This window comes from Chionomys nivalis, chromosome 4, assembly GCF_950005125.1.
Source record: "Chionomys nivalis chromosome 4, mChiNiv1.1, whole genome shotgun sequence".
Taxonomy (NCBI): domain Eukaryota; kingdom Metazoa; phylum Chordata; class Mammalia; order Rodentia; family Cricetidae; genus Chionomys; species Chionomys nivalis.
The window spans coordinates 98956608-98981805 of NC_080089.1; the positions used below are offsets into that span (position 1 = coordinate 98956608).

The window sequence follows — 25198 nt, forward strand, 5'->3', positions numbered from 1 at the left end:
CAGAAAGAGGGAAAACTATGGTACCAAGCTATGCGTAGATGCCAGTCTGTTGTTATTTTTATGGGTTTTATACTCCACTTATTATATGTTACAGCAATAGCAGAGGAAAAGTTAAGTAACAGGACACATCCAAGTGAACGTGCCTACATGACAGAATTTAGGTGGCTAGTTTCTCTCTTGTCTGATCTTCTGAATTTTCCATCCTGGTCATGAGTTTGGCAGAACTCCTGGGCTTTCTGCTGCTGGAAGACCACCATGACTCACCCAGAGGTGTCACCTTGCTCTAAGAACTTGGCCTGGTCACCTTCCTGTGTCCTCTCACTTCCTTTTACCCTTCCCTGATATATCCATGGAGAAAAGTACGCTGTGCCAGCAGGTTCCCTGCTAAAAAGCCTACGTTGTTCCAGCATCTCTGGGGAAGAGGTAAGTTTTCCTCTTGGAAGCTCAAGGGAAGTAAAAGGCTCCAAACCGGAAGTCCTAAAGAGCTTCTCTCTCTAAGGACAAGCAGCAGCAGTAGGAGACAGGACACAAGGAAACACTCCTCTCGAGCGAGAATCTATAGCCAGGAGTAAGCTCCCCGCCCCTACTCCATCTCCAAGGCAGCAGCCCCGGCTCAGAGCAGTGTGGGTGACAGCTGCCCATGCCTGCATGCCAAACTGGGAAGATAAAGCTGACAACAAGGCAACAGCCACGCATTGTTTGTCAAGAGCGCTGTGGTCTGAGAAATACATTATTAAAAATGTTCATCGTTGTATGAGCATCATGTAGTGTATTTCATAAACCAAGCCGGAAAAGGCATATCAGGGCTTCTAAACCCTTCCATATTGTGACCCCTTTTCATCAAAAACAAAGTTTTCTGCAATCACAGGTATATAAGTATATAAAATAATAAAAATCAAGCATTTACTGACAATAAATCATAGAGAAACATACCTTAAAACAATTCATTATTATATGTATAATTTTGCCATTTATTGAAGAGGAAGGCAACTATTCATACTAATAACATAATTGTTATTTATTTTTACATAAAAAATTAAACTGTATCTGAGTATTTGTTACTGCAGGACATAGGCTGTCTTCAGTGTTTTTTCAGATTTGAGCAGTGTTTGGAGTTTACTTTTTTTAAGACTCAAAATCTTTTTTTTTATTGCTTTTATTGAGCTATACATTTTTCTTCACTTCCCTCTCTTCCTCCCCATCCCTTTCTACCCTTTCCCATGACCCCCACACTCCCAATTTACTCAGGAGATCTTGTCTGTTTCTCCTTCCTGTGTAGTTCCATGTATGCCTCTTTTAGGGTCCTTTTTGTTGTCTAAGTTGTCTGGGGTTGTGGACTGTAGGTTGTTTTTTTTTGTTGCTTTATGTCTAAAAGCCACTTATGAGTGAATACATATTATATTTGTCTTTCTGGGTCTAGGTTACCTCACTCAATATGGTTTTTTCTAGATCCATCTATTTGCATACAAATTTCAAGATGTCATTTTCATTTACTACTGTGTAGTACTCCATTGTGTAAATGTACCACATATTCTTTATTCAGTCTTTGGTTGAGGGGCATCTAGGTTGTTTCTAGGTTCTGACTATGACAAACAATGCTGCTATGAACATAGATGAGTACATGTCCTTGTGGTATGATTGAGCACCCTTTGGGTATATACGAAACAACGGTATTGCGGGTCTTGAGGAAGGTTGTTTCCTAATTTTCTGAGAAATCACCATACTGATTTCCAAAGCAGCTGCACCAATTTGCACTCCCACCAGCAATGGAGGAGCATTCCCCATACCCCACATCCTCTCCAACATAAGTTGTCATCAGTGTTTTTGATCTTGGCCATTCTTACAGAGGTAAAATGGAATCTCAGAGTTATTTTGATTTACATTTCTCTGATGGCTAAGGATGTTGAACATTTCCTTAAGTGTCTTTCAGCCATTTCAGATTCATCTGTTGAGAGTTCTCTGTTTAGGTCTGTACCCCATTTTTTATTAGATTATTTTTTCTTTTGATGTCAAGTTTCTTGAGTTCTTTGTATATTTGGAGATCAGTTCTCTGTCTTATGTGGGGTTGATGAAGATCTTTTCCCATTCTGTAGGTTGCTATTTTGTCTTGTTGACCGTGTCCTTTGTTTTACAGAAGCTTCTCAGTTTCAGGAGATTCCATTTATTAATTGTTGCTCTCAATGTCTGTGCTACTGGGGTTATATTTAGGAAGTGGTCTCCTGTGCCAAAGCATTCAATTGTATTTCCCACCTTCTCTTCTATGAGGTTCATGTGGTTGGCTTTACGTTGAGGTCTTTGATCCATTTGGACTTGAGTTTTATGCATGGCAATAGCTATGGATCTATTTGCACTCTCCTACATGTTGATATCCAGTTATGCAAGCACCATTTGTTGAATATGCTTTCTTTTTTCCATTTTACATTTTTAGCTTTTTTGTCAAAAATCAGGTGTTTATAGGTGTGTGGATCAATATCCAGATCTTCAAAACGTTTAGATTCTATAACCATTAATGCTGAGATCATGGCTTTGTTTAAACAGGAAGGATCAAACAGCATAAGAATATTTAGGGTTGTTTCAGAAATTGTTGGAAAATGTATCCTAATCCCAAACAGAAATTCATTGCATTTTTTAAAATGCAATTCATGTCAGCAACTTGAGCAGTAATTTTTAGAATCAAATATTCTGACACAATACAGTAGAAAGGCAAACTAATTTAATGTTTTTATCCTGGGGGAATAATAGTAGGAATATATTTAAAATTTTTTATTTTCTATAAATAAACTCTATGTACAAAATTTGGTATGCACAAAAATTTGAGCACATATAGAAACATAACAGTTCATTCCAATTTGTAATGTACAATGTAGCCTTGGATCTGAGCCAAGGTATCTAGGGCAGCCCTGGTTGGTGTCTCGTGGTGGGATGGCATGCACGGTGCTATGTGTGCATGTTGTGTGTTCAGAACCAAGGCTGCAGTCAAGTCCCACAATGTTTTAAGGGTGAGCACCGCCAGAAATACCTCAGACCAATTACACATTTGATTTTGAGTTAATTTGGGGTCATTGTACATTTAGAAACATCTCATTGTTGCCAAGTTTTTCAGACCTCACATTCTTGTGGTCTCACTGCCCACTTAAGAGGCTTTGGTGTAGCCTACTACCTATTTCAATTAGATGATATCAATAACTAGATATGTAAATGCATGATAGATATTGAGAGATAGAGATACAGGTGCATATATAGAGTAGCCTATTGTCTCTAGGGTTAAGGGGAACAAATAAACACAAGACTGAATCAAACACAAGGAAAAAAGCACAGTAATGGAGCAAGAAATTTTGTTTTAAAAAGAGTATTTACATTAGCATATATAAGATAGCATTATGGCATTTTCAAACAAAGTCAGGTTTCTTTTATAGCAGGCTTTTTTATAAATAAGAGTACACCGTAACAAGAAAAGTATAGTGTAGGGAGGAGAGAGGGTAAGTATAGTGTAAATACATGCGTGAGTAAAATAATCTCTTACTATCATCAAGTATGTACTTTGCATAAATATATTGCTATGGTTACTGACAGATAATAGGTTTGCCTACAGCTGCATCAATAGAAACACGTGTGTGCTGTGTTGTGCCACAGTTGTTATAATAGTGATCATGTCCCTAAGGCAGGAGGAGTTTTTCAGCGCCATCATAATCTTGTGAACCCTCCCTCGTACATGTGGTCCATCATTCTACGGAAACATTGCTTATTCGGTGCAGACTGAATTCTGACGGCTGTCATTTGGATTCTGAAATTTCTACTTCACTGCAATTTAAATAATTAAAGATTTACCCAAAAATGGAAGTAGCCTCTATCTTATCAGACCTACACCAAGAGGAGAGATTCATTAGTTAGGTTGGAATGAAAATCTTTGGAGCCCATTATTCAATCTGGTGTCAGGATGAAGGGGTACCCTATGGAGGAAAACCTAAAAATTGAAAGGGTAGGGGTGTTTGGAACTGGGCTGCAGCATAGGTGTATACGGCATGAGCTGATCCAGGGTGTGAGTTGCAGGCTAGCTCCTTTCGTCTTGAAGATTCAACTGGAGTCGGGATTTGAGCAGATGGAGTGGAACCCCTGCCTAAATGCTGTGTCCGTCGCTTCAGTCTTCTCTGCTGCTCCCCTTATCCCACCCCTTCCTGACTGATCCTTTCTAATGTCTCGGCCACCTCAGCTTCTCTATAATCCTCCCTTTCTTTCCAACAACAGGTCATCAGAAAAGGGAACACAACTGAGTCAACCCAGGCCAAGGGATGGGATTTGAGCAGGGAGAGAGAAAAGCACACTCAGTCCTTCCTCCAATCTCTAGGCTGGGGGCAGCTTTGCGGGCCACTGAAGTTGGGTCTTGTGACTAAGAACCACGAGGATAGGTCCAAGTGTCTGACAGCACCGGGATCCAGAGTCAAGTTGACGCTATTTCAGGAGTTTGCTCTCACGGCAGTCCTGGAAACATCTGTTGACATCTGGATACATTCTAGGCCATCAAGATTGGGAAGGAGGTGCTACTGGCTTCTAGTAGGATGATGCAAAGTAGCCTACAACCCACAGGATGGCTTCCTACAACAAGGAAGATTCTGGCCCAAATCTCTAGTCCTGAGAATGAAAGGCAAGCCCTGCTCCAAAGACTAGTTCACACACACACACACACACACACACACACACCACACACAAACACAATTTGCCTGGACCTCTGGCTGGTATACTTCAGCTAACCACTCTCCCCAGAAATGACTCTGAAAGGGGCATTAAGCTGTGTCCTTAAGAGCATCATTTGGCATCGTGACAGCGAGGGTGCGGTGTGAGAATGTGACCCAAGGCAAAGGGGCTGCAGCATCTCTGTGTGTCACATCATTGACTGTGGTGATATTTTGTTTGTGCTGTAAAGCTTGCCTGGAGATCAGAGTGTGGAGCAAGCCACTAGTTAGTCATAGAGGCCAGGCAACGCTGGCACACACCTTTAATCCCAGAACTCGGGAGGTGGAGGCAATGGAATCTCTGAGTTCAAGGCCACCCTGGGATGCTACACCAGATTGAACCGGTCTCAAAGAGAAATAGAGTCAGGTGGTGGTGGCTCACACCTTTAATTCTAGTACTTGGGAGTCACATGCTTTTAATCCCAACTCTAGGGAGGTGGAGACAGGAAAGGATATGGCTAGGCAGAGAGAGGAATATAAGGTAGGAGGAGACAGGCGCTCAAGGCATCCAGTCTGAGGACCTGTAGAAATGGGATACCCCATTCGGTCTGAGGATTTTGTAGAGGTCAGCAGAAGCTGGCTGCTCTGCTTCTCTGATCTTTCAGCTTTCACCCCCTACTATCTGACTCTGGGTTTTTCTTATTAAGACCAGTTACACTGACCCCCTTCTAGCTGCTCTCAGATAGCAGGCCCGCATTAGTTACTTCTTCTCGTCTCTGAACGAAAGAGCTGAGAGAGGCAGTCTAGAGGAGGGGGATTCATTCTCGCTCAGAGTTACCCGCAGAAGGAGAGGCTTCTGGCCCTGCTGTTGAGAATGTGGCTGCTTGCTCCCAGCTCAGTGGCCAACCAGGATTCAGAGAATCCAGACTGAAAGCAGAGATGGTTCCAACCAGTGACCTACTTCCTCCAACTAGGCCCTGCCTCCTGAAGGTTCCGTAAGCTCCTCCCACATCACCTGAGGGCCAAGTCTCTCAACAGTGAACAGGTGGGGAACATTTCGCGTCCAAACCACAACACTGGCTCTCGAAGGACTTAGCCCATACCAGGGGACGGAGATGCGTGCAGATCTTCAGGTTCCCATGTCTGCCTGAACAACTTCCAAGACCCAGAGGGTTTGCATAATCCAGTCCTTTCTTCCCCAGCCAGGTGTGTGTGTGTGTGTGTGTGTGTCACACATATAACCAGGGAACAGGACTCACTTTAGTAGAATGAAACCTGCCTCAAGTGTCATCTATCTCCCCTATCCATCAAGAGACTCAGCTGTCTAGCAACACCAGTTCAACATTGCTGGAAGCCAATGACAGACACCCAGTTGGAGAGGGGGCCGTGGTGACCCAATGGGGCATCAGCCGTCACACACACCAAAGTGTGAGCCACGGACATTGGAGAAGGATCTAAGGGTGTGCTCTCCACAGCTCCACCACTGACATGATTCTCTACCTGTATGCTTCCTCCTTTTAAAACTAGAGAAGAATGACGGCTCCTATTTGCAGATCACCTGTGTGCCAGGAACCGTACAGGAATACCATTCTCACGGGAGCCCTGGGAGGATTTTTATTACCCCAACGATGCCCCGATGGTGAGAAATGAAGGGAAATGGCTGGCCCAAGGTCACAGGGCCAGCAAGTGATGGAACTGGAGCTGGAACACGGCTTATATGATAGTGGCTGTTGCAAGGACAAGGTCCAGAGCTCTCAGGAGCCGTATACCACGACAGGGTTACAGGGCAAGTCCTCCATGCAGAGGTGGCATCTTTCACCTGTGTAAACACAAATTGGGGAATTGTCGCCCACCTGGTGGAAGTATGGTGCCAAAGGCTCCCAGGCAGAAACCCATGTAAACACTCCTTAGACCTCCAGCCAAATGCCCTGTCGCTGTTGGCTGGGCAGGGCAGGCCTAGCTAAAAATAGAAGGGGTTCTCAGGTCCCGTTCCCTAACAGCCGCAGGCAGCTCCCAGTTCCCTGGCCTCTTCTCTCTCCCCCCCTCCTCTCTTCCCCTCAGGCAAGAGCTAGTCTTCCCAAAGGAATGGAGATTTTTTTTAAGACCTCCATCTTGGGCAAAATATGATTGTGAGTTTGATGCCCAGTGGACACGACCCATGAACCAGCCGTCAATGGGAGATGGGGGCCTCACTATAACACCTCAACCTACAAAAAGAGCTATTAACGTCTTTAATCCACCTAAGGGAACAAAGGGATCAAGGCTAAAAGCATGGCCAACATTTGCACACCCTACAATTCAACCTTCAGCTCCTTGTCTTTCTTTTCCAAAACGAATCCAGCTCTGATCTGAAGTTTCGGGGTTGGCCAGTGACTTCTCTTTGATGGTGGAGATGAAGTCAGCTGAAGGGAGAAAACTTTGCTGGAGCCCAGGACCTGAACTTCCTTTGCACGGGAGTAAGGGTCGGAAATCCTGCAAAGTGTGGACTGGGTGCCGTTCAGGGCCGGCCTGGGGATTTTCTTTCAAAGGTGACTTAGAAGCACTTCAGGAGGGTAGCGCCCTCCCGGGCGGGTCCTAATGGTAAATTTGGCAGAGTCAGCGAAACACGGCGCCGGGCGGACCTGGCGGCCGGGCAGCGCCCTCTCCCGCGCCCTCGCCCTCTCCCGCGCCAGGCAGCGGCGAGCACGGGGCCATTTGCAGTGCAGGCAGCCTCGCGAGCAGCCACGGCGCCGAGCCCGGAGGGAGGCGGCACCATGGAGCTGAAGAAGGACAGCAACGCCGTGGCCATCGACATGCTGCTCATCGTGCACTCTGAGAAGCGGCGCGCGGCCCAAACCACGCAATTGGACTCTCAAGAGGACCCGAGCGCGCTGCTGCAAAACCGAGGAGGTAACGCGCGCCTGGCCCAGGTCCTCTTGAGGTCCCGGGGCACCTCAACCACAAGGCCCCGGGGTCTGCCCGCCGGGGGGCGCCCCGAACGAGGCCAGCCCAAGCCTCTTCCCCACCGCTGCTTGTGCCCGGACGCCACAGCACCGGTGTCCCTTGGCAACGCACAGCAGCGGCAGCCGCGCGGTGGTTGTCCCAGGTTGACTTCCCATGCAGGACTATGGGTGCTCTGTCGTATCGGAAGCCCGTTTCCTCCCGTTATTCCCTGAAGTATGCAAACCACGTTGGAAAACGCTCTGCAGGAAAAAGCCAGGGCCTTAGACTGATCACATGTTGCAGAGGCCTAGTCCCCACGCAGAATGCTGAACTCCATAGAGCACCAGGGGCCCCAAAGGATCTTGGTATTGAGTCAGAGTTTGAGATAACTCAGAGCCTCAGTTTCCCCTCCCAACCCTTCCAACCTCCAACAAATTTAAGGCATGAATGGGTAAAGAGAATATGGGCTGGAGCACGATGCAGTGAGTTTGACGTCTCCTGATCGCACTTTGAATTTAGCTTCAATTTTACTGTTCTGCAGACTTGATGCGAAAATGAAAACTGACAAGGGAAAGCTTATGGGGTGATTGCAGAAAGCGGGATCCCCCTCTATTCTCCGTATACACAAGTTGAATAGAGTATAAATGGTGACAAATCCCTGAGAAGCGTGGCGGGCCTCATGGCGCTGGTCTTAAAGTAAATTTCTGCGGCTAACTTTAGGGTCTCCGAGGCTAACCCTGCGCCGCTTCTTTAGGAGAGATGTACGGCAACAGCAGAGAAAGATGGCTGCTGACTCACCCTCTCCCTTCAGCTCAGAGTTCCTCGGGACGCCTTGTCTTGGCTTTTCTGGCTCCAAGGCCTCTGTGTACACGGGACACCCACTGTCCATCCGGTCGTCCTGCGACGGCCTTGACCCACCAGTGGTCCCAGGCTGTAGAGTGATATAGCTCCGGCAGTTAGGGAAAGAAAAGCCCCAGGTTGAGAGTGTTCACAGCAGCTAGAATGTATTGAGGACTGTGGGCACAGGAGTTGCTTAGCTTAATCAAGTTTCTAGTTCTTTGTTTTGCTTCGGGGAGAAAGCGGTAGACCTGCTTAGGGTCTTTGGAGGAGAAAGAAAATGTCCTCTGCTTCTTGATGGAAATGAGGTGGCTGTTGCTGCGTGTAACACAGTACGAAAGACCGTACTCCCCGTGTATAGCAAGTGAGGCCCAGTTCCCCGTGTATAGCAAGTGAGGCCCAGTTCTGAGTCAGGGTAGTCCTCACTGCCCAGTAGAGTCCCTTTGCATCATATCTGTCCTAAAGTTACCTGAGAGGGTAAAGAGAGAAGCCCTGAAGTGTTGGATATCAAGACTGCCCTCCAGGTACCCGAAGCCTACCAAAAATGCCCATGATCCCAGATCAGTATACATATTTTGGCCCTAAGTCAAGGGTAAAACACCCCTACTTGAAAGGCACTGGTATTTTTCAACAAAGTTTTTTCCCAATGAAGGTTTCTTAAAGATGCCGCACAATGGAGAGAACCAGGTCCGCTATTCCATACCAAAGTATAGTCCCCAAGGTCTGCAGACCCTGGAAGCCTTAGCCTGTACTGACCAGTGTGTACCCATACTTTGGGACACAGACTGAGAGAGAAAAGCACGGAGTCACAGTCCTTGTCCGGAGGCCTTGCACAAGTGTGCAAGAACCCAAAAGAGCCCTGCTGACTTTCAGATGTCTCTTCCTGTCCCCTGCAAGCTAGTTGCTCTCTGACGCGCAGCTAGAGGCCTGAATCCTGTGTCAGAGGAGAATAAAGCTCCATTACTGTCACAAGGCAGCCACAGTGGCCTTGCAGCAGAGAGGAGTCAGAGGGACACAAAGGCAAGGAGAGTCGCCAGGGGTGTAGGCCGCAAAACTGGCAGGGTGTCTCTTCTTTTCTCTGGGAGTCCTGCATTCTCCCAGGTATTTCCTTAAAATAACACTCCCCACAAAGCAGACTGTGGGGAGACTTTTGCAGAAAAGATCAGGGGAGTGGGGGGAGGTTGAGGAAGACTTGGGGGCTTCTGAGTGGGTGAAAGGTTAAAGAGCCAGCCTGGAGACAGAGCTCCCGGGAACACTGCCACCAAGCATGCCACAGAGCTGATCTTGTGATGGTCCCTCTGCAGCCACCAAGGTCCATCAGACACTCTTCCTGCACCAGAAATTTGCTTCTATTGCAGTGGCTCCTACTGCCTGGACATGCGTCAGTTCTGTGCCAAGAACTTGACCTCTCAGCTCCCACTTCCAGCCACGGCCAGGGGGAGAGCCTCCCTTCCCTTTTGCGTTGCATCATGTCCAGAACCGAACACAGGTGCATCGGATGGGCCATGCCTCAACCACACAGGCCCATACTCTAGCTGCAAGGGAGGCTGGGAAAGTAGGCAACTGTCACTTTCCACTCAAACAGGGACGGGCAGTCTTTGTCCCATGCTCTCTCGCCCCACTTCAAGACGCCCCCCACACACCAGAAATTGGCAGGCAAAGCAGAGAGAAAGCAATGCTTTCGTATTTATGTGCTGGAGGCATGGGAATGAGTATTGGGCATTTGTATAGCAAAAATTCCTTCAGGAAAATCCTGATAGCCAATCCCACCATCACTAAAAACTACCATTCTAACATTTTTAAGATGTTTTTAATTTAGGGGTCGCGTTCATTTCCTCAAATGTGTCACATTCAAGGGCAGCCTATCTCAGATCCTGAGAGAATCGGTCCCCACCAGCCTTGTTTAAGACAGATGGGTCTGTAGATGGTACAGCGGTGCATGGCACTCGCCCTAGGGCCCCCTCCACAAAGAGCCTCATTGCCAGTCCTTATCTCACAGGGTCCCAAGGTGTCAGAAATGGAATTCGGAAATGGCAAGAATTGGAAAGAAACGGCTTTCAAGGTAAATCTCTTTTTCTTTCTGTTTTCTATTCAGTTTCTATAATTCAATACCCTGAAAAATAACTGGAAGGTTTGGATTGTGTTCATTGGGAAACTGCCCCTAACGTCTAATCAATGAGCAAAGACGGCTGCTTGCGGCTCAGCCAGGCCTTTAGGCCACTGTGAGTCTGGAAAGTTCTCCTGGCATCAGGGGTCCTGCTTTTCTGGAGGTTGCAGCTGGAAAAAGAAAAAAACTGTGGTGAACAAGCACCCATTTATTTGCTGGCTGGGCTATCAGAGAAGATTTGGCTTTGCTTGGGGTAGTGAGTGTGTTCCCACCAGAGGCAGGGCTGCTCATGCCACAAAAACCACACAGGTTTAAAATGGCTTTTGTTTGTTTCTGAACAGACTAGGATAGTGGCCTGCCTTAAAAGAGTATTACTTGAGGCCTGGAAAGAACTAGTCAAGGGTGCTATAGATTCTTACTGCCCTACTTCCCTGGGCTGCACAATACAATAAGAAGTTCATTTCCAACGCCTCTTCTGTCTGGGTCCAGGCAGTGCTCATTTGTGATGACCCGGAACTTTCTGGAACATGAAGGCTGAGCCAAATATAGTGGACCTTGTGTCCCTCAGAGGCTGATTACCCTGGCTTTGGGGGGAAACCCATCTATGATAATATGAATGATGGGAACACAGAATTCTGCTAGGAATCAGACCTCTCCTCCCAGAACGTGGTTCAGGAGCTCCATCAGACCCCAGCCATGTGGGCCGTGGATCATACGACTGACCCTCCACAAAGGAGGAGACAAGAGTACAACTGAGAGAATGACTCTGCTTTGTCAGCCTTCAGGCAATGCCAAAAAGGAAAAGCAAAGTACAAACCTAAACTCATCCATGTCTATTCCTTCAACCACTGTCTTTAGCATTTACTTTGTGCCAGGCGCAAGTGTGTAAGTGTTGGAGATTAACTGGATAACAAGAGGGTCCAGAACCCTGTCCTTGTGGGGTGTGTTCAGATGATTGCACTTTCCCCGTGTCCCTTACCTTGTTCAAAGGGAGGAATCATCTTCGAGACGCATACACACCCGCTAGGGAACTCATGCTTCCGTGGCCTGGCTAACAGAGCCACGCAAAGGCTTCCTTAACTGGAGCTGAGCTGTAGGGAAAGACTCCACTTGGGGCGCTGACGATTGACATCATAGCCAGTAAAGTGCTGTGGGCCAGCGAGAAGCCTTTGGAATGACTGCCCAGAACATGTGCGCATGCCTGCTAGGTCCATGTGTAAGTATGTGAGTGAACAACACGGGCCACTGGTGGATGCAAAGAGAAAATCCTGTGGGTGCAGCGCTCTCTTGCCTTGGATGAGTCGCCTGGCAACCGTTTTAGTGCCTTTCAGGAAATACTGATGTCTTCTGCTTTGAGCATCTTCACAGTTGGCTGGGAGGTTGGGAAAAGTGACGGAATAGTAAGCAACTCTCAAGACAGTTCTAAAAGACTCTGGGGTTCTCGGTATCAGTCCACAGAGGGTGATTTAAATAATCCTTGCAAAAAAATCTCAGGATTGAAGATGTGGTATAAATACTAGGCTCCTGAGAGTGTCTCTGGAAGCCCTAAATCCAGGAAACACGATGGTTCGGCCATCCTACCAATATGTGTAGTTTCGATGGAAGACTTCGTTTACATTTTAAATGGTGTGCATCATAGGGGAAAGAGAACTGCTTCTTTCCATGTTTTTTGATATCAGGATTCAGGACACTAGCATTGAAACTGACCTTGCCTCATAGGTGCCTTGTCAGTACCCCAGTCACCCAGTCCCAGTAACCACCAGGCTGCCCAGCCCTGGCAGTTGGAGGAGTTTCATCACAGAGGGAAGTTGCCCCGTGGCGTGTGCTGACAGAGTGTGCACAAATGTGGCTGCACATGGTGTTGACCCAAAGGGGGCACATCTATCCTCTTGTTGCCACCCTGTATATTCCTTGGGCTTGGGTGTTGGTGAGAGGAAGGGTGGGGAGCCTGGAACACTCCAAACTTTTGGGAGCAGCAGGTGTTTGGGCTGAGCCACCCCTCTCCATAGCTTGCCCAGCAACGGGCTTCCCCTGCTGTGATTGGCTGCTCTCCTTGGTCCTGGCTGAAGTCTGCCTAGCAGCACAGTATCCAGTGCCCTACAGCCCTACAGCTAGAGAGAAACCACTTGTGCAGCCCTGACTATAAATACCCCACCGGAGCTGTGCCAGCCAATCACCCTCCTTGAGGATTCCCTTCCCAGCTCCTGTTTCCTCATGGAGGTACAGCCAGCCATGCCCGCAGAAAGGCAGCCTCCCTGTCCTCGCCTAGGTGGCCTAGAGCTCCAGCCCAGCAATGCCACGTCACCCCACGTTGGCACACAATGACAGTGGATCTGGCCTCACTCAACCGTGTTCTGGAAGCATTGGGGACCTGGCTTCAACCTGTTCGTGGGAGAAGGCTGGCATATGCAGGTTCTCTGAGGCAAGCCCCTACTGTGTAGATCCCAAGTCTCGTCCAGCTCAGTGCCTCACCTACCTACCTTGACCAACTTCTGTTATGAGTAGGCATGAGAAGCCCTGAGTGGCCTAGATGATTGGCTGCACTGTTGAGGACAGCAGCCCTAGAGATATGCTAGTTCCCAGGCTGAACCACTGGTTCCCCTGAAGTGAGGCTCACAGTGAGCAAGACGGAGATAGTGAAGGGTAAAGGGAGCAGTGGTGCGGGAACTTCCTTCTGCCCTAATCCTAGACCTTCCCTAGACTCTTCCTACATCCATGAAGAAGAGTTCGGAGTCTGCCTCCGTAGGGACAGTCAACAGCCACAGAGCAGCCATGAAGCAGAAATGAATTCATGTCTAGGATAGATAGAAAAGACCATGGGTCCCCATGATGACCTGTAGCAAGAAGTAGACATCTATACTGACCCTATGGGCTATAAGGACTTGTAAATGTCCCCAGTGGGTACAGAGAACTCAAACACGTTGGGCGTCCTGTAATATTGGTGAAACAAAACCAAACTGAGTATCCTCCTGTCTTCAAGGCTAGAGGCAAGTCGCTGCCTTTGCTCCTCAGAAGGAAGATGAACTAGGAGCTGGGAAACTTAAGAGTTCAAGTACTGTGTTGTAACCTCCCAGCCCACTCCACAGAAAGGTGTGGCGATCAGTCAGGCATCTGTGTGTGAGAAAATGCTTTGGAAATTGTGGTCAAAAGTCTGAAGTGGTGGTTTCACAAGACCACTGGAGTGAACCCCAGCTTGGGCAGGCTTCTGCTACAGGGGTGTGCACTTGTGGACTCCCAGGAGTATGGCTGTGCTAGCTCAGAGACGTGCACACCGTGACAGTGTGCACCATTGGACCAGGCCTGTAGATAGGCTCGGCCCCCATCAGCATACAACTGTATCGGGTGCACCCAGGTCCCTCTGTCCCCCAACCAGGGAACATTAGACCATGGTCACAGTGGTCACTGGCACCTTCTTTGTCTTTCTTAAATAGGAAACTTGTCAGAGAAGCAATGCCTTCAGCAGCCTCAGGTCATCACTTCCTATGACAACCAAGGTAAGGAGACTCATTGCTAGCTGTCATATCTCCTGTGGCTGTGTGCCTGGCTCTGGAGCCCCAGTTAGAGAACACAGGATATGGAGATAGGGCTATAGGGAGTAACTCCTCTTTGATCCACGGAGGTTAGAGCATCCTTTCGTCTGCCGGTATCACAGAGGAAGAACTGAGAAGCTATGTGGTCCAAGTCTTCCCTTCTCCCCTTCCCCTCAGTCAAGAAATGAAGCCCCTGAGTCATGGAACCCCATCCTCATCACTGCCATTGTTACAGCTACAGCTAACACTCAGTGAGTGCCAGGCATGTGTCTGGGACCCAGTCGGTATACACAGTGAATTATCAAAGCAATCCCACCTGGGTGACAGTCCCGCTGCTTTACAGATGAGGAGACCAAGGCTTAGGATGGTTATCCAGCGAGAATCAAGGCCAGCTCACTGGTACCCTCCCCTCCAACCCCAGCAAGGTCTCAGCTGTTAACCTTCACACAGCTGAGCAGCTCCCTGGAAACCAATCTCCCCGCTGGCTCACAGTATCCAAGTCCTCCTTTATCCTGAGTCACAAAGGTTCCTTGACCTCTGCTGAAGCTGAGCCTGCTGAAGCATGCCACTTAGTGCTGAGTCTGCGGCAGCAAGGTGAAGCCACCTGCTCCTTCCTTGAGTGTCCTCGCTTTCCCAGTACTGCTCTGGGTGCTTGGAAATGGTAGGCAGGGAGGGGCACTGCTGGCCAGGCTGAGTCTGCAGTTGAGAACATGAGATGGAAGTGAGAGTTCCAAAACTACTGCTGGAAGAGAACCTGATTAGAAGACTCCGGGGGAGCGGGGGTCCTCAGGCTCAGCCCAAAGAATTGGCTGCCATTGCTGATGCCATAACAAAGGAAACTATGCCATACCACCCAAGGTCCTCAGGCTCAGCCCAAAGAATTGGCTGCCATTGCTGATGCCATAACAAAGGAAACTATGCCATACCACCCAAGGGACACAGGCGTGCCCAAGTACCTGAAGCCCAAGTAGCAATGCAGGCCATAATACATCTCTGATACTGACTTGGCTGCCCAATGCTCATGACAGAGATACCTTGTTAGAAAGCTCATGAATGGGTGGCCATTATCTCATGTGGGGAACAAAACCAAAGCAGATGGAGAAATTAAAGCAGGAGGGATGGTAGGGGCAGGCTATAGATCAGTCTCCTTTAGCTCATTGGCTAAGAATGGCAAGAAGATTTTTGTCTTAAGCTTCTAGGAGTCCGAAATCCAAAGTCAGCTCCTCTGGGTAAAAAGCAGGTGTCGGCAGGCTGGGACCTTTGAAGCACTGGAAGGGAGTCCACTTCTTGCCTCCTGCTCCTACAGGCTGCCAGCATTCCTTGGCTTTATGACCATCATTCCGGTCTCCGCTTCCATTATCACATCACCTCCTCTCCTTATAAGCAGGCAGTTCTTCCTCTTATAAAGTTTTATGTGGTCACATTTAAGGCCCAACCAAATAGCCCAGAATAATCACTCTGAGATCTATAGTTAAGGCGCTTCTACAAAATCTCCCTTGCAGTCAGAGAGCCTGCGTGGGTAACCTAAAAATTCACAATAAGGAACAATTGTCAACAGAATAGATGGGTCTGGGGTGTGGCTTAGCGTTCGACTAGCATGCATGAGGATTTTTGGTCTGATCTCCAGCATCCCCACCCCTGAGAAAAGAGAACAAGTTAGCAATAACTGAGACATAACATCTGAATGAAAAAAAGAGGCAGCAGGGAAAACACAAGGGCATATGGGGAGAGCCTTTTAGCTAGAAGCCTTGGCGTGAAGACACCATAGGCGGGCATGTGTCTGGTTGGTGCGGAGAGTGGGTGGCTGTGGCCAAGGGAAAGAGGAAAAACCCCGTGAAGGGAAAGACCCTGTCAGTCCCCCAAGCTTTCTTGGCAGGTGCAATCACAGCATGGACCAGAGGTAGGACACCAGGGGTGTGCCGGATATGAAGCTAGGCGCCTTTCATGGTTCCTCGTTTCTTCCCCTCAGCCACAATTTATGTGAAGTTACCACCTCTCAAAAATGAGATCCACTTTATGGATGGAAAAATGGAGAAACTCAGGCACAGGAGCATCCAAACATCTTGCCTGAAGTTCTGCAACTCGATAGAACGAATCAGACCCAGGAGTTGAGCATGTCTGTGTACCTCTCAAAGCCAAGTGGACATAACTTTTGTACCACACTGTCCTACCCCTGCAAGACAGGGACCTCTCTAGTAGGCTGAATACAACATCCCTGCCCCACCCCAGCGAGAAATGCAAGGCCCTGATTCAGAAAGATTCAGCTTTGCCCCTGCTCAGCAGCTTGTTCAGTGGTAGATTTTATACAGCGGGTGATGAAAAGCACCTTGAAAACAAACAGGCTGTGGAAGATGGCTCCACAGTGGGCATGTGAGGTGGATGACAGGAACGAGATTGCTTGGAGACGCTGTGACATCAGTCCCTCGGGGTTGTGGCTGAGGAGTCGGTTTTGAAATCACACCCATCATGCTTGTTCCCAGCTTACACAGCTGACTGATTGCCAACTACTACAGCCTGGATGCAGAGAGCATGTGTCTTGGAAGATGTGGCTGTGCATGGTTCGTTTGAGAGTGCCCTTAAGATGACAGATGCTTTAACTAAGATTTTCCTGACTGTCAGTGTGACATAAAAGTATGTCCAGGCTGTGAGTATATCAGCACGTGTAAAAAGATTCAATGGTGCCGAGCGTCTAACATAAGTCCTGGGACTCCTCCGCACACCTGTCTACCCCCACGTGCATGCATGCACACACCCATGCACACATGCTTGCCTGGCAGTATTTGTTAATTGATCGATGCTCCAGGCAACCACTTCCAATCAGTCAGAGTTAATGAACAACACAAAACCCACTTACCAGGCCCACATTAGGTATTCTGAGTAAATTAAGCCTTTAGACAAATACCGATTAAAACCTAGAGCCATTAGGATAGGTGTCGTGTAGGAGATACCACCTGACTGGGTGAATGGCAGGTCCAGGACAGTGCCCACATAGACTTGGTACCCTGTTGTGCATCTCTGTTTTTGAAAGAGAAAAAGAGAGCCAGCACTGTTAAGAAAGGGGGCAGCCTGGAATCCACTTCATAGGACTAGCAAGAAATAATCCCTAAAATGCTTTTACTAAATGCCCAAGGCTGCAGTTTCAGAAGGTTATTTGGATGGCAAATGAATTGCTGGGGAAGAGTGCATTGAGGGAGGCCAGTCAGGCCTCCTTGTCAGTTGCTTGGTGGTTAAGGTCGGTTGCTTGGTGGTGAAGGTCAGTGTGATTGGCATCTGCTTGTGATCTAGCTGACTTGAGTTTGGCCCTAGACCATGCCTCTCTCTAATGAGAGCTGGGGAAGGATTTTTATTTTTTTATTATTAAAACCTGAGTTTCATTTGATCTAAACTATCTCCCTCTCTAGTGAATGCTGTCCATCTTGACACAGAGTGAGGACCCCAGGCCATTTCTGGGGTATCAAGGGACGTCTCTCAGATGCTCTCCTCAATCTCTGGGGGGGCAGGGGGAGCACATGACTCCAGACTCAGGGTGAGAGTTTGACTGCATTCGGAATAACACAATAGCACAGCCTAGGGGCAGCCAGGTTCTGGGCAGGAGACAGAGTGAAGATTTGCAGAGAGAAGAGAGGGGGCCCAGATGGTGACAGAGCTGCTGGACCACAGTCCCACCCTATAAACATGAGACCCCTCCCCATCGGCCCCAGGGGGCCTCAGCAGGGATTTGTTTCTTAACAAAGAAACATGGCTGAATGGGGAGTGGCTGGGTGTACCTAAGTTAGGAAAAATGTCAACCTCATTGTCACACCCCAGGCCAACGAGCTGCTCCCCTTCACAGTTCCTTCAAGGGTACGGAGGTCGTTTCTGCCCAGCGATCTCCAAACAACCCTGGATCAGACAGGCCCGTTTACTGTGGGGCTGAAAGCACTTTGGGTGACTGCCCACAAAAGAGAGAATGTGGGGGGGGGAGCATTTCACACTTCATCTTCCCTAAGACATCTGTGACCACACATGACCTTGGAAAACACTTCAGAAAGAATTGCATGAGAAAGTGATAAGGCCACATTGGCCTGGCCCACAAGGGAATACCGTGAGTGATGGTGGCTCTGATCCTCTGGCCAGAATGGACTCGTGCCCCAAACTCTGAAATACCAGGCATCTTTACCACACACGATCACAAGACCAGTGTTCACTGGCACTGAATGCGCTAGATGCTATACTTTGAAGCTGTATGTGGGGCTAGAGAGAGGGCTGAGAGGTTAAGAGCACTTGCTCCACAATCATGAGGACTAGAGTTCAGACCACAGAACCCATGTGACAAGTCAGGCACCCTCTCAAAGGCCTGTAACCCAGCTCCGAGACTGGCAGAGGCCAGAGGCTCTCTGGGTCTTGCTGTCTTCCAGCCTAGACAAAACACAAGCCCCAGGTTTAGGGAGAGACCCTGCCTCAAAGAAATAGGTAGAGAGAGAAAGAGGATACCTGGTGTCCTCTCTCAGACTTTACACACACAAACATACAGGCACATGCACACACATGCATACACACACAGATACACACATTAACTAACTGATTAGTTAATAAATAATTAAATATTTTAAATGAATGTTAAGCCTTTTGGTCTTGGGAGAACACATCCTATTTTTGGTCTCTTTGGCATGCAAAGCAGACTTTAAGAGTACATAAGAAAATCAATATTGTTTCTCCACAAAAGAAAATAATTGCAATATATTTAACAAAGGATTAATAAAGGGAACTCTTCCTTACAAAGGGAAGCATAATATATGTGTGTGTGTGTGTGTGTGTATGTATATTTATAGTCAGAGCACAAAACACAAACTTAAATAACAAATAAAATCTTTTAAAAACCCACTACACTAAAAAATTAAAGAAGTACATAAAACAATAAGGTACTCTTCGTTAATAAAAATTTAAAGGATTTATGAAAGCGGATGCCAGTGAGCTTAGCAGACATGTTTGTGTTATCCACCACCACGGGGCTCAGCTGCTAGTGGCGCTGGTACCTTCCAAGCCTACAGGTCTGCCGGCCGATCACTGTCCACGCCATCCCCAGCTGATCTGGGCTCTTGGCTGGGCTGGAGCATGTGCTGGCTGTCAGCTGGTGAGCTGGCTGGAGACCAGCTGGTTTCAGATGGCCTCACCTGAGCAGCCCTGCTCTGCTCCCTGTGGTCTCTCACCCACAGTCTGGTGCACACACAGCACTGTGGCAGGGATGCCAAGGGTGCAAGCAAGCATTGCCAAGCCTCTCCGCAGCTGAACTCAAACCTTGAATAGTATCCCGGCTTCCACCGCATGCTAACTGGCCATACTAACTCGTGAGGGCTGCCCACGTTCAAGGAGTAAAACAAAACACTTCTCATTGGGAAAAAGACAAAGTGGGAGCAATTTTGCCATCAACTACAACAAGAATGGGAGGGAGCATCATCCCCTACCCCACTGGTGGAATCAGATCAATGGAACCATTCATGGGAAAGCTGGCCAGTGCCAAATAAAAGCCTTACGAAATCCCCACTCCCTTCAATAAGCTGGAGAACTTACCCACAGAAACTGATGTGAAAAGTGTTAAAGATGCCTGTATCCACACTGGCCAGTGGCGCACGCCTTTAATCTCAACACTCAGGAGGCAGAGGCAGGTGGATCTCCATGAGTTCAAGGCCAGCCTGGTCTACAGAGGGAGTTCCAGGACAGTCAGAGCTACCTTGAAAAAAACAAGCAAACAAAGATGTCTTTGTCCTGATGTTTATCGTGGCAAAGCACTTGGGAAGTGCAGGGCATCCTCCACACACCGGGAATCTTAGCGAATACCCCATGAACACGTGACATGATGTGTATTCCACCACCAGCATGTGACATTCTCCACACCTCCACAGGCCACGCCACCTGACGAGGCTGCTTAATACTCCTCCTCAGTGGCCGATTTTCATTTTATTGGTCGCTTCCATCACTGAGAGAGGAGCGCTGAAACCTCTGACTAGAATGTACACTTGTCCGTTCTTCTTTATAATTCCGTGAGTGTTCGTCCACGTATTTTAAAGCTTTATATTCAGGTGAATATATATTTGACATTGTCACATCTTGATAAGCTGGCTCTTCCCCACGCTTTTATAATACTTCTCTATCTCTGATTCGCTCCTTGCTCTGAGTAGGCCTGTCATTGAGCAAAGTGTCTTGGATTCACTGTATCTGAAAATGTCTTTATGTCATTCTCACATAGTGTTTTTATTGAACAGAGATGGTTAATTCCTTTCAGAGTTTATTAAAGACTTCATATCCTTTTGACTTTATTTCTGATTTTTAAAAAATCTGTAGCAATCCGAGATATAATGTATCACTTACCCTCAGCACTTTCAGGAGGGTTTCTTTTACTGGTGTGATTATATCATGTCTGGACTTGAATCTTCTTTTATTTATTCTGTTTGGGACGCATTAAACTTGAGTCCGTAAGTGTATGTCTTTTGTCAAATTTGAATGGTTTGTTATTCTTCAGATACTTTTCTGTCCACAATTGAGATGTCAGTGACATGAACAATGGACTTCTAACTATGGTCCTACGGTCCCTGAAGTGCTATTGGCTTTCCCAGAGTTCAGACTGGACCCTGTGTACTGCTCTCTGGCTCTTTCCTTTGTCCTGGAGAACATTGTAACCTGTCTTCTATTTCAGTGTGAAAATCTTCACTTGGTTTTTGACATCTTCCATTTTTTTTTTTTTTTTTTTGCTGAGTGTTGTGTCTTTCCATTTATTTCAAAATGTCTTGCCCTTACTTTCCAGAGCATGGCTGTTGTGTCATTTTAACGTTTTTGGGTTAAATGTGGGTTGTCATGGGACTGACATCAGTTAGTATCTTTTCTTTCTCAAATTGAGATCTTCCTGGGTGTTCTGCAGAGTAGCTTTAAGTGGTGGCCTTTGCAGGGCCTGCATGCATGCATGCATGCATGAATGCATGCATGCACCATGCCATGGCCAGTTCAGAGTGAGAACTTTAGGGAGTTACACCCTGAAGTCTGCCTTCACCGCCACTTCTGTTTCCTCTAGCCAGAAAGCTGGAGCTTTGGTCTTTTTACTCTATCATATACTCTTAAGAACTGTCTAGGAACAATCAGCAGGAGAGATGGAGAGGGAGGGAGAGAGAGGAAAGAGAGACAGAGGGAGAGGAAGACTATGCATGCCATGTATGCCTGGCCATTAACCTCACAGCTGCTCGCATACCTGCCCACGGGCTGAATCAGGAAAATACAGGCTAAAGGGAAAACAGGGCAGAGGGTGTCCCGACTCCCCAGTCTCACTCCTGGAGTAGAAATTGAATTCTTTTTTCTTGAGTACTCTTTTAATTCATTGTGGACTTCTGCCATTGACCAATAGGCAGAGGGGGAAAGAGAAGGCTAAACTCAATACCAGTGTCTCATACCATGGCTTAGTTAGGGTTTCTGTTGCTGCGAAGAGACACCTTGACCCCAGCAACTCCTATAAAGGAAAACATTTAATTGGGGTGGCTGGCTTACAGTTCAGTGGTTTATTCCATTATCGTCATGGCGGAAAGTAAGGCATACACGCAGGCAGACATGGTGGAGAAGGCGGAGAAGCTGAGTTCTACATCTTTCAGGCAACAGGAAGGAGTCTGTCTCATTGGGTGTGGCTTGAGCATATATGAGACCTGAGAACTCACCCCCACAGTGACACACTTCCTCCAACAAGACCACATCAACTCCAACAACACCACACCTCCTAATAGTGCCACTCCCTTTGGAGGTCATTTTCTTTCAAACCAGCACACACCCTGGTCATGGCCAGCCCACCCCACCCCCATTCTCTTATGTCACTGACTTCCCAGGGTCTGCAGGTGTTTCTTCCCATGGATTCTACTTAGGGTGATGGCTGCATTAGAAGGGGTAGAGAGAGTGTTTGCTTTCCTTATTTGAGTTATTATGTAAAACCCAGATTATCTACCTAGTCAACAGAAAGTGAAGCATGTTCAGTTGTTTGAACGTCTGTCACGGATGGTGTGCCCTTCCTGGCAGCATTTGGCTGAAGATGTCACCTCCCCCTTTGCAGGTACTCAGCTGACGGTGGAAATCCACCCCCAAGACGCTATGCCCCAGCTACTCAAGAAGTTCTCTTTGGCGAAGCGTATGTACCCTTACAGTGCCGCTCGATAGAGGGTTGTCAGGGAGAGTGGGTGAGTCAGACTCCAGCCTGCACATCTTCTGAGAAAAATCAAAGAGGGGCTTGAGCCTACAGCCTGGTGAAAGGTAGAAGCAAGACTGTCCCATCCAGGCCCATTGCTTTGTCTTCTTGTTGCTGTGACCACTTAACAAGAATCAACTGGAGGGAGAAAGGCTTGGTTTGGGCTCCTGATTTGAGGATGCACGATCCATCATGATAGAGAAGGTTTAGCAGCGGGAAGCTCCATGATGGCAAGGGTGTGCAGCTGGACTCTTCACTGCCTTGCATGGTGAAAGCTGACAGGAAGTAGAAATAGGCTATAGAGACCCAAGACCTGCCCACCAGTTACCAACTTCCTCCAGAGAGGCATCTACATCCTTCCAAAACCAATATCTGGGGACCATAAGTCTATGGGGGCATTTTACAGTCAAAGTCCAGCACCCGAAGACTGCTGTTCTGTGTCTCTGTAATAAGGTCTAGGCACTGTGGCATACAACCAATGGTGCCTCCCCTCCCCAGGCTGTTGCCATCAGTGTTTTAAGATGCCATCTGTGGACTGCCCAAATCATGGCCTACACAGTGCTTTCCAGCTTTGTGACTTTGTGCATAAACTAGCATTCTTCCCAAGAGTCTCAAGCCAACAAAGTGAGACTCGGCCAGGAGATATGACCATCCGAGAAAGTTACTTAACCAAGAGAGAAAAACCCAGGCACAAACCTGAAACCTCACTTTACCTATCGTGTGTGGCAGTTGCCAATCTGTGTAGGCCGGCAGGAGCACAGTGACACTCCATCCCTGGCTCTTGAGTTGATGGTAGCCTCATGAGGAAAGCAAGCAGAGGAAGGAAGGCTGCAAGAGCAGCCAAGCTCAAGTCCCTCCCATGCCCACTTAATGAACCCAAACCCTCTGAGACCATCCTTGCAATCCTCAACAGTCAGGACCCCAGGAAGGCAGCCTAGCTTGGCTCTGGGGTCCACGGTGTAGCTTCACTTACCCGTCTTTTGGATTACTTTTTCTTCATTAGGAAAAAAATAAGTAACTCTCCCTTGCAGGATTATTCTGAGTTCCTAGTAAGTGCTAACTATTTTGAACCCTGTCCTTTCATCTGAAGATGGGGGGAGGTTTCCAAGAAAGAAGAAAAAAAAGAACCTATTTCTGGGAATGGCAAGCACTTCTCAGCTTTCAGCTCTTGTATTTACAGCCCTAAGTGGCCTCTAGGGGCACAAGCCACCTGCCTCCGTGAGGCCGCCCCCAACTTCACATGCTGTCATTAGAAAGACGGCATCTTCCTGACCTGGCTTGGAACCAGTGCCAAAAACTCCTTTGCTCCTTTCCCAGGGACTCTCCTGATGGCTGCCATCCCACCTTAACCTCCCAGAACTCACCGCATCAGGCCACTTCCTCTGAGGGATACATGACCTTCTGGGCCCTGAGGCCCCATTACCTTCTGTGCCTCTGTTATCATTCTTACCCATAGTCAGCTCTTGTCTTGGGGTGATCTGGAAGGAGCTAGTTTGTACTCTCAGTGTCTGCAGCTATGTTCCAAGATGGCGGGGACCACTGGACCACAGTGGTCCTGATGGGACCGTGTGGACCTGATGAAGGGTATAAAGCATTGAGATCCAAGACATTCTGGCTCATAGATCCCGTTCCTGCCGTTCAGTTCCTGTGTCCCATCTCTCCTCTGCCTCCATGGACCTCAGGGAAGGTCTGGCCATGGTGCAGTGGTGTGCAGGGATGAGAGTATGAGGGAAAGCGTGAAGAGGTTGAGCAGCCAGGACAGCCGCCGAGCGAATCTTCAGTGCTTGCTTTTCTGTCTCTTCTGAAGTGTCTCTGACCTTTGGGATATTGCAGGTTTACAAGGTGACAAAAATGGAAACATGAGACCCCGGCAGCCTGGAGGGAAAGATGCCCATGGTGAGTCCCGGGCCTTCTCTGGGGCCCCTTGAAAAAGCCGTGAGTTAGCCTCTTGGTCCAGTCTCCAGCCAATTGGTACTGGCTTACTGTGACGACATCAAGCATCTGAAATGATCTGTGGATTTGGGAGAAAGAGTGTCATGATTGACTAGTGATGTCTGCCATGGACCCAAGTGTAGAAAGAAAAGCTATATCAGATATCCTAGTGCTGAAAATCAGTCCCTTCTGGTGGCAGAGCAGTCCTCCGCAGGAGACACTAACAGCAGAGCTCAGAGTGATGATAATCTTGAGCTGGAAATGCAGCTCAGTTGCTAGAGTGCCCACCTAGCACGCGTGAAACTCGGGGTTCAGGCGTCAGAACCAGATCAACAGGGCATGTTGACATACTCCTGTAATCCTGTAAGCCAGAAGTTCAAGGTCACCCTCTGCTACGTAGAGAAAACAAGCCTGAACTAGAGACCCTGTCTCAAAAAAAAAAAAAAAGAAAGAAAGAAAAAAGAAAGAGAGAGAGAGAGAGAGAGGGAGGGAGGGATGGAGGGAAGGAAGGAAGGAGAAGAAGAAGAAGAAAAGAAGAAGAAGAAGAAGAAGAAGAAGAAGAAGAAGAAGAAGAAGAAGAAGAAGAAGAAGAAGAAGAAGAAGAAGAAGAAGAAGAAGAAGAAGAGGAAGAAAAGTTAGCCTTAGATGGAGGACTTGGAATATAGCCATGGTAGAAAGTTTACCTCCAATGCGCAAGGTTCTGGGTTCAATCCCACTGTCACAAAAAATGCACATAAGTAAATATAATGGAGTGTCAAATATCCATAAAATAGGGAGCATGTGAGCAGCAAGTTAAGGCAGAGAAAAAAAACACTAAATGGGGTGATATGAGGTGATATGTGGTCTGGATTGGAATCCTGCTTTTCCCTCTAATCTGCCTTCCTAGGCCTCAGTTTCCCTCACTTGGTAGGCCAGATACTGTTTACGGCTCCATGTACACCTGCCTATCTTGCTTTAAAATGAGAATAAGTTAATTAATGCTACTGGTGTTTTAAACATCGTCTAC

The 25198-nt window shown here is 47.8% G+C and overlaps 1 protein-coding gene across 1 annotated transcript in view; it reads left to right on the forward strand.

Annotated features, from left to right (window-relative positions):
* Positions 1 to 7386: 7386 nt before the first annotated feature.
* The window catches only part of Ky (kyphoscoliosis peptidase), a 38199-nt gene continuing 20387 nt past the window's right edge, over positions 7387 to 25198 (forward strand). Inside the window, exons 1-5 of the mRNA XM_057766298.1 lie at positions 7387 to 7559; positions 10429 to 10491; positions 13968 to 14030; positions 22129 to 22203; positions 24094 to 24156. Of these exons, the coding sequence (XP_057622281.1) occupies positions 7424 to 7559; positions 10429 to 10491; positions 13968 to 14030; positions 22129 to 22203; positions 24094 to 24156 (400 nt within the window). The 5' untranslated portion in view covers positions 7387 to 7423. The remainder of the gene's footprint in view (positions 7560 to 10428; positions 10492 to 13967; positions 14031 to 22128; positions 22204 to 24093; positions 24157 to 25198) is intronic.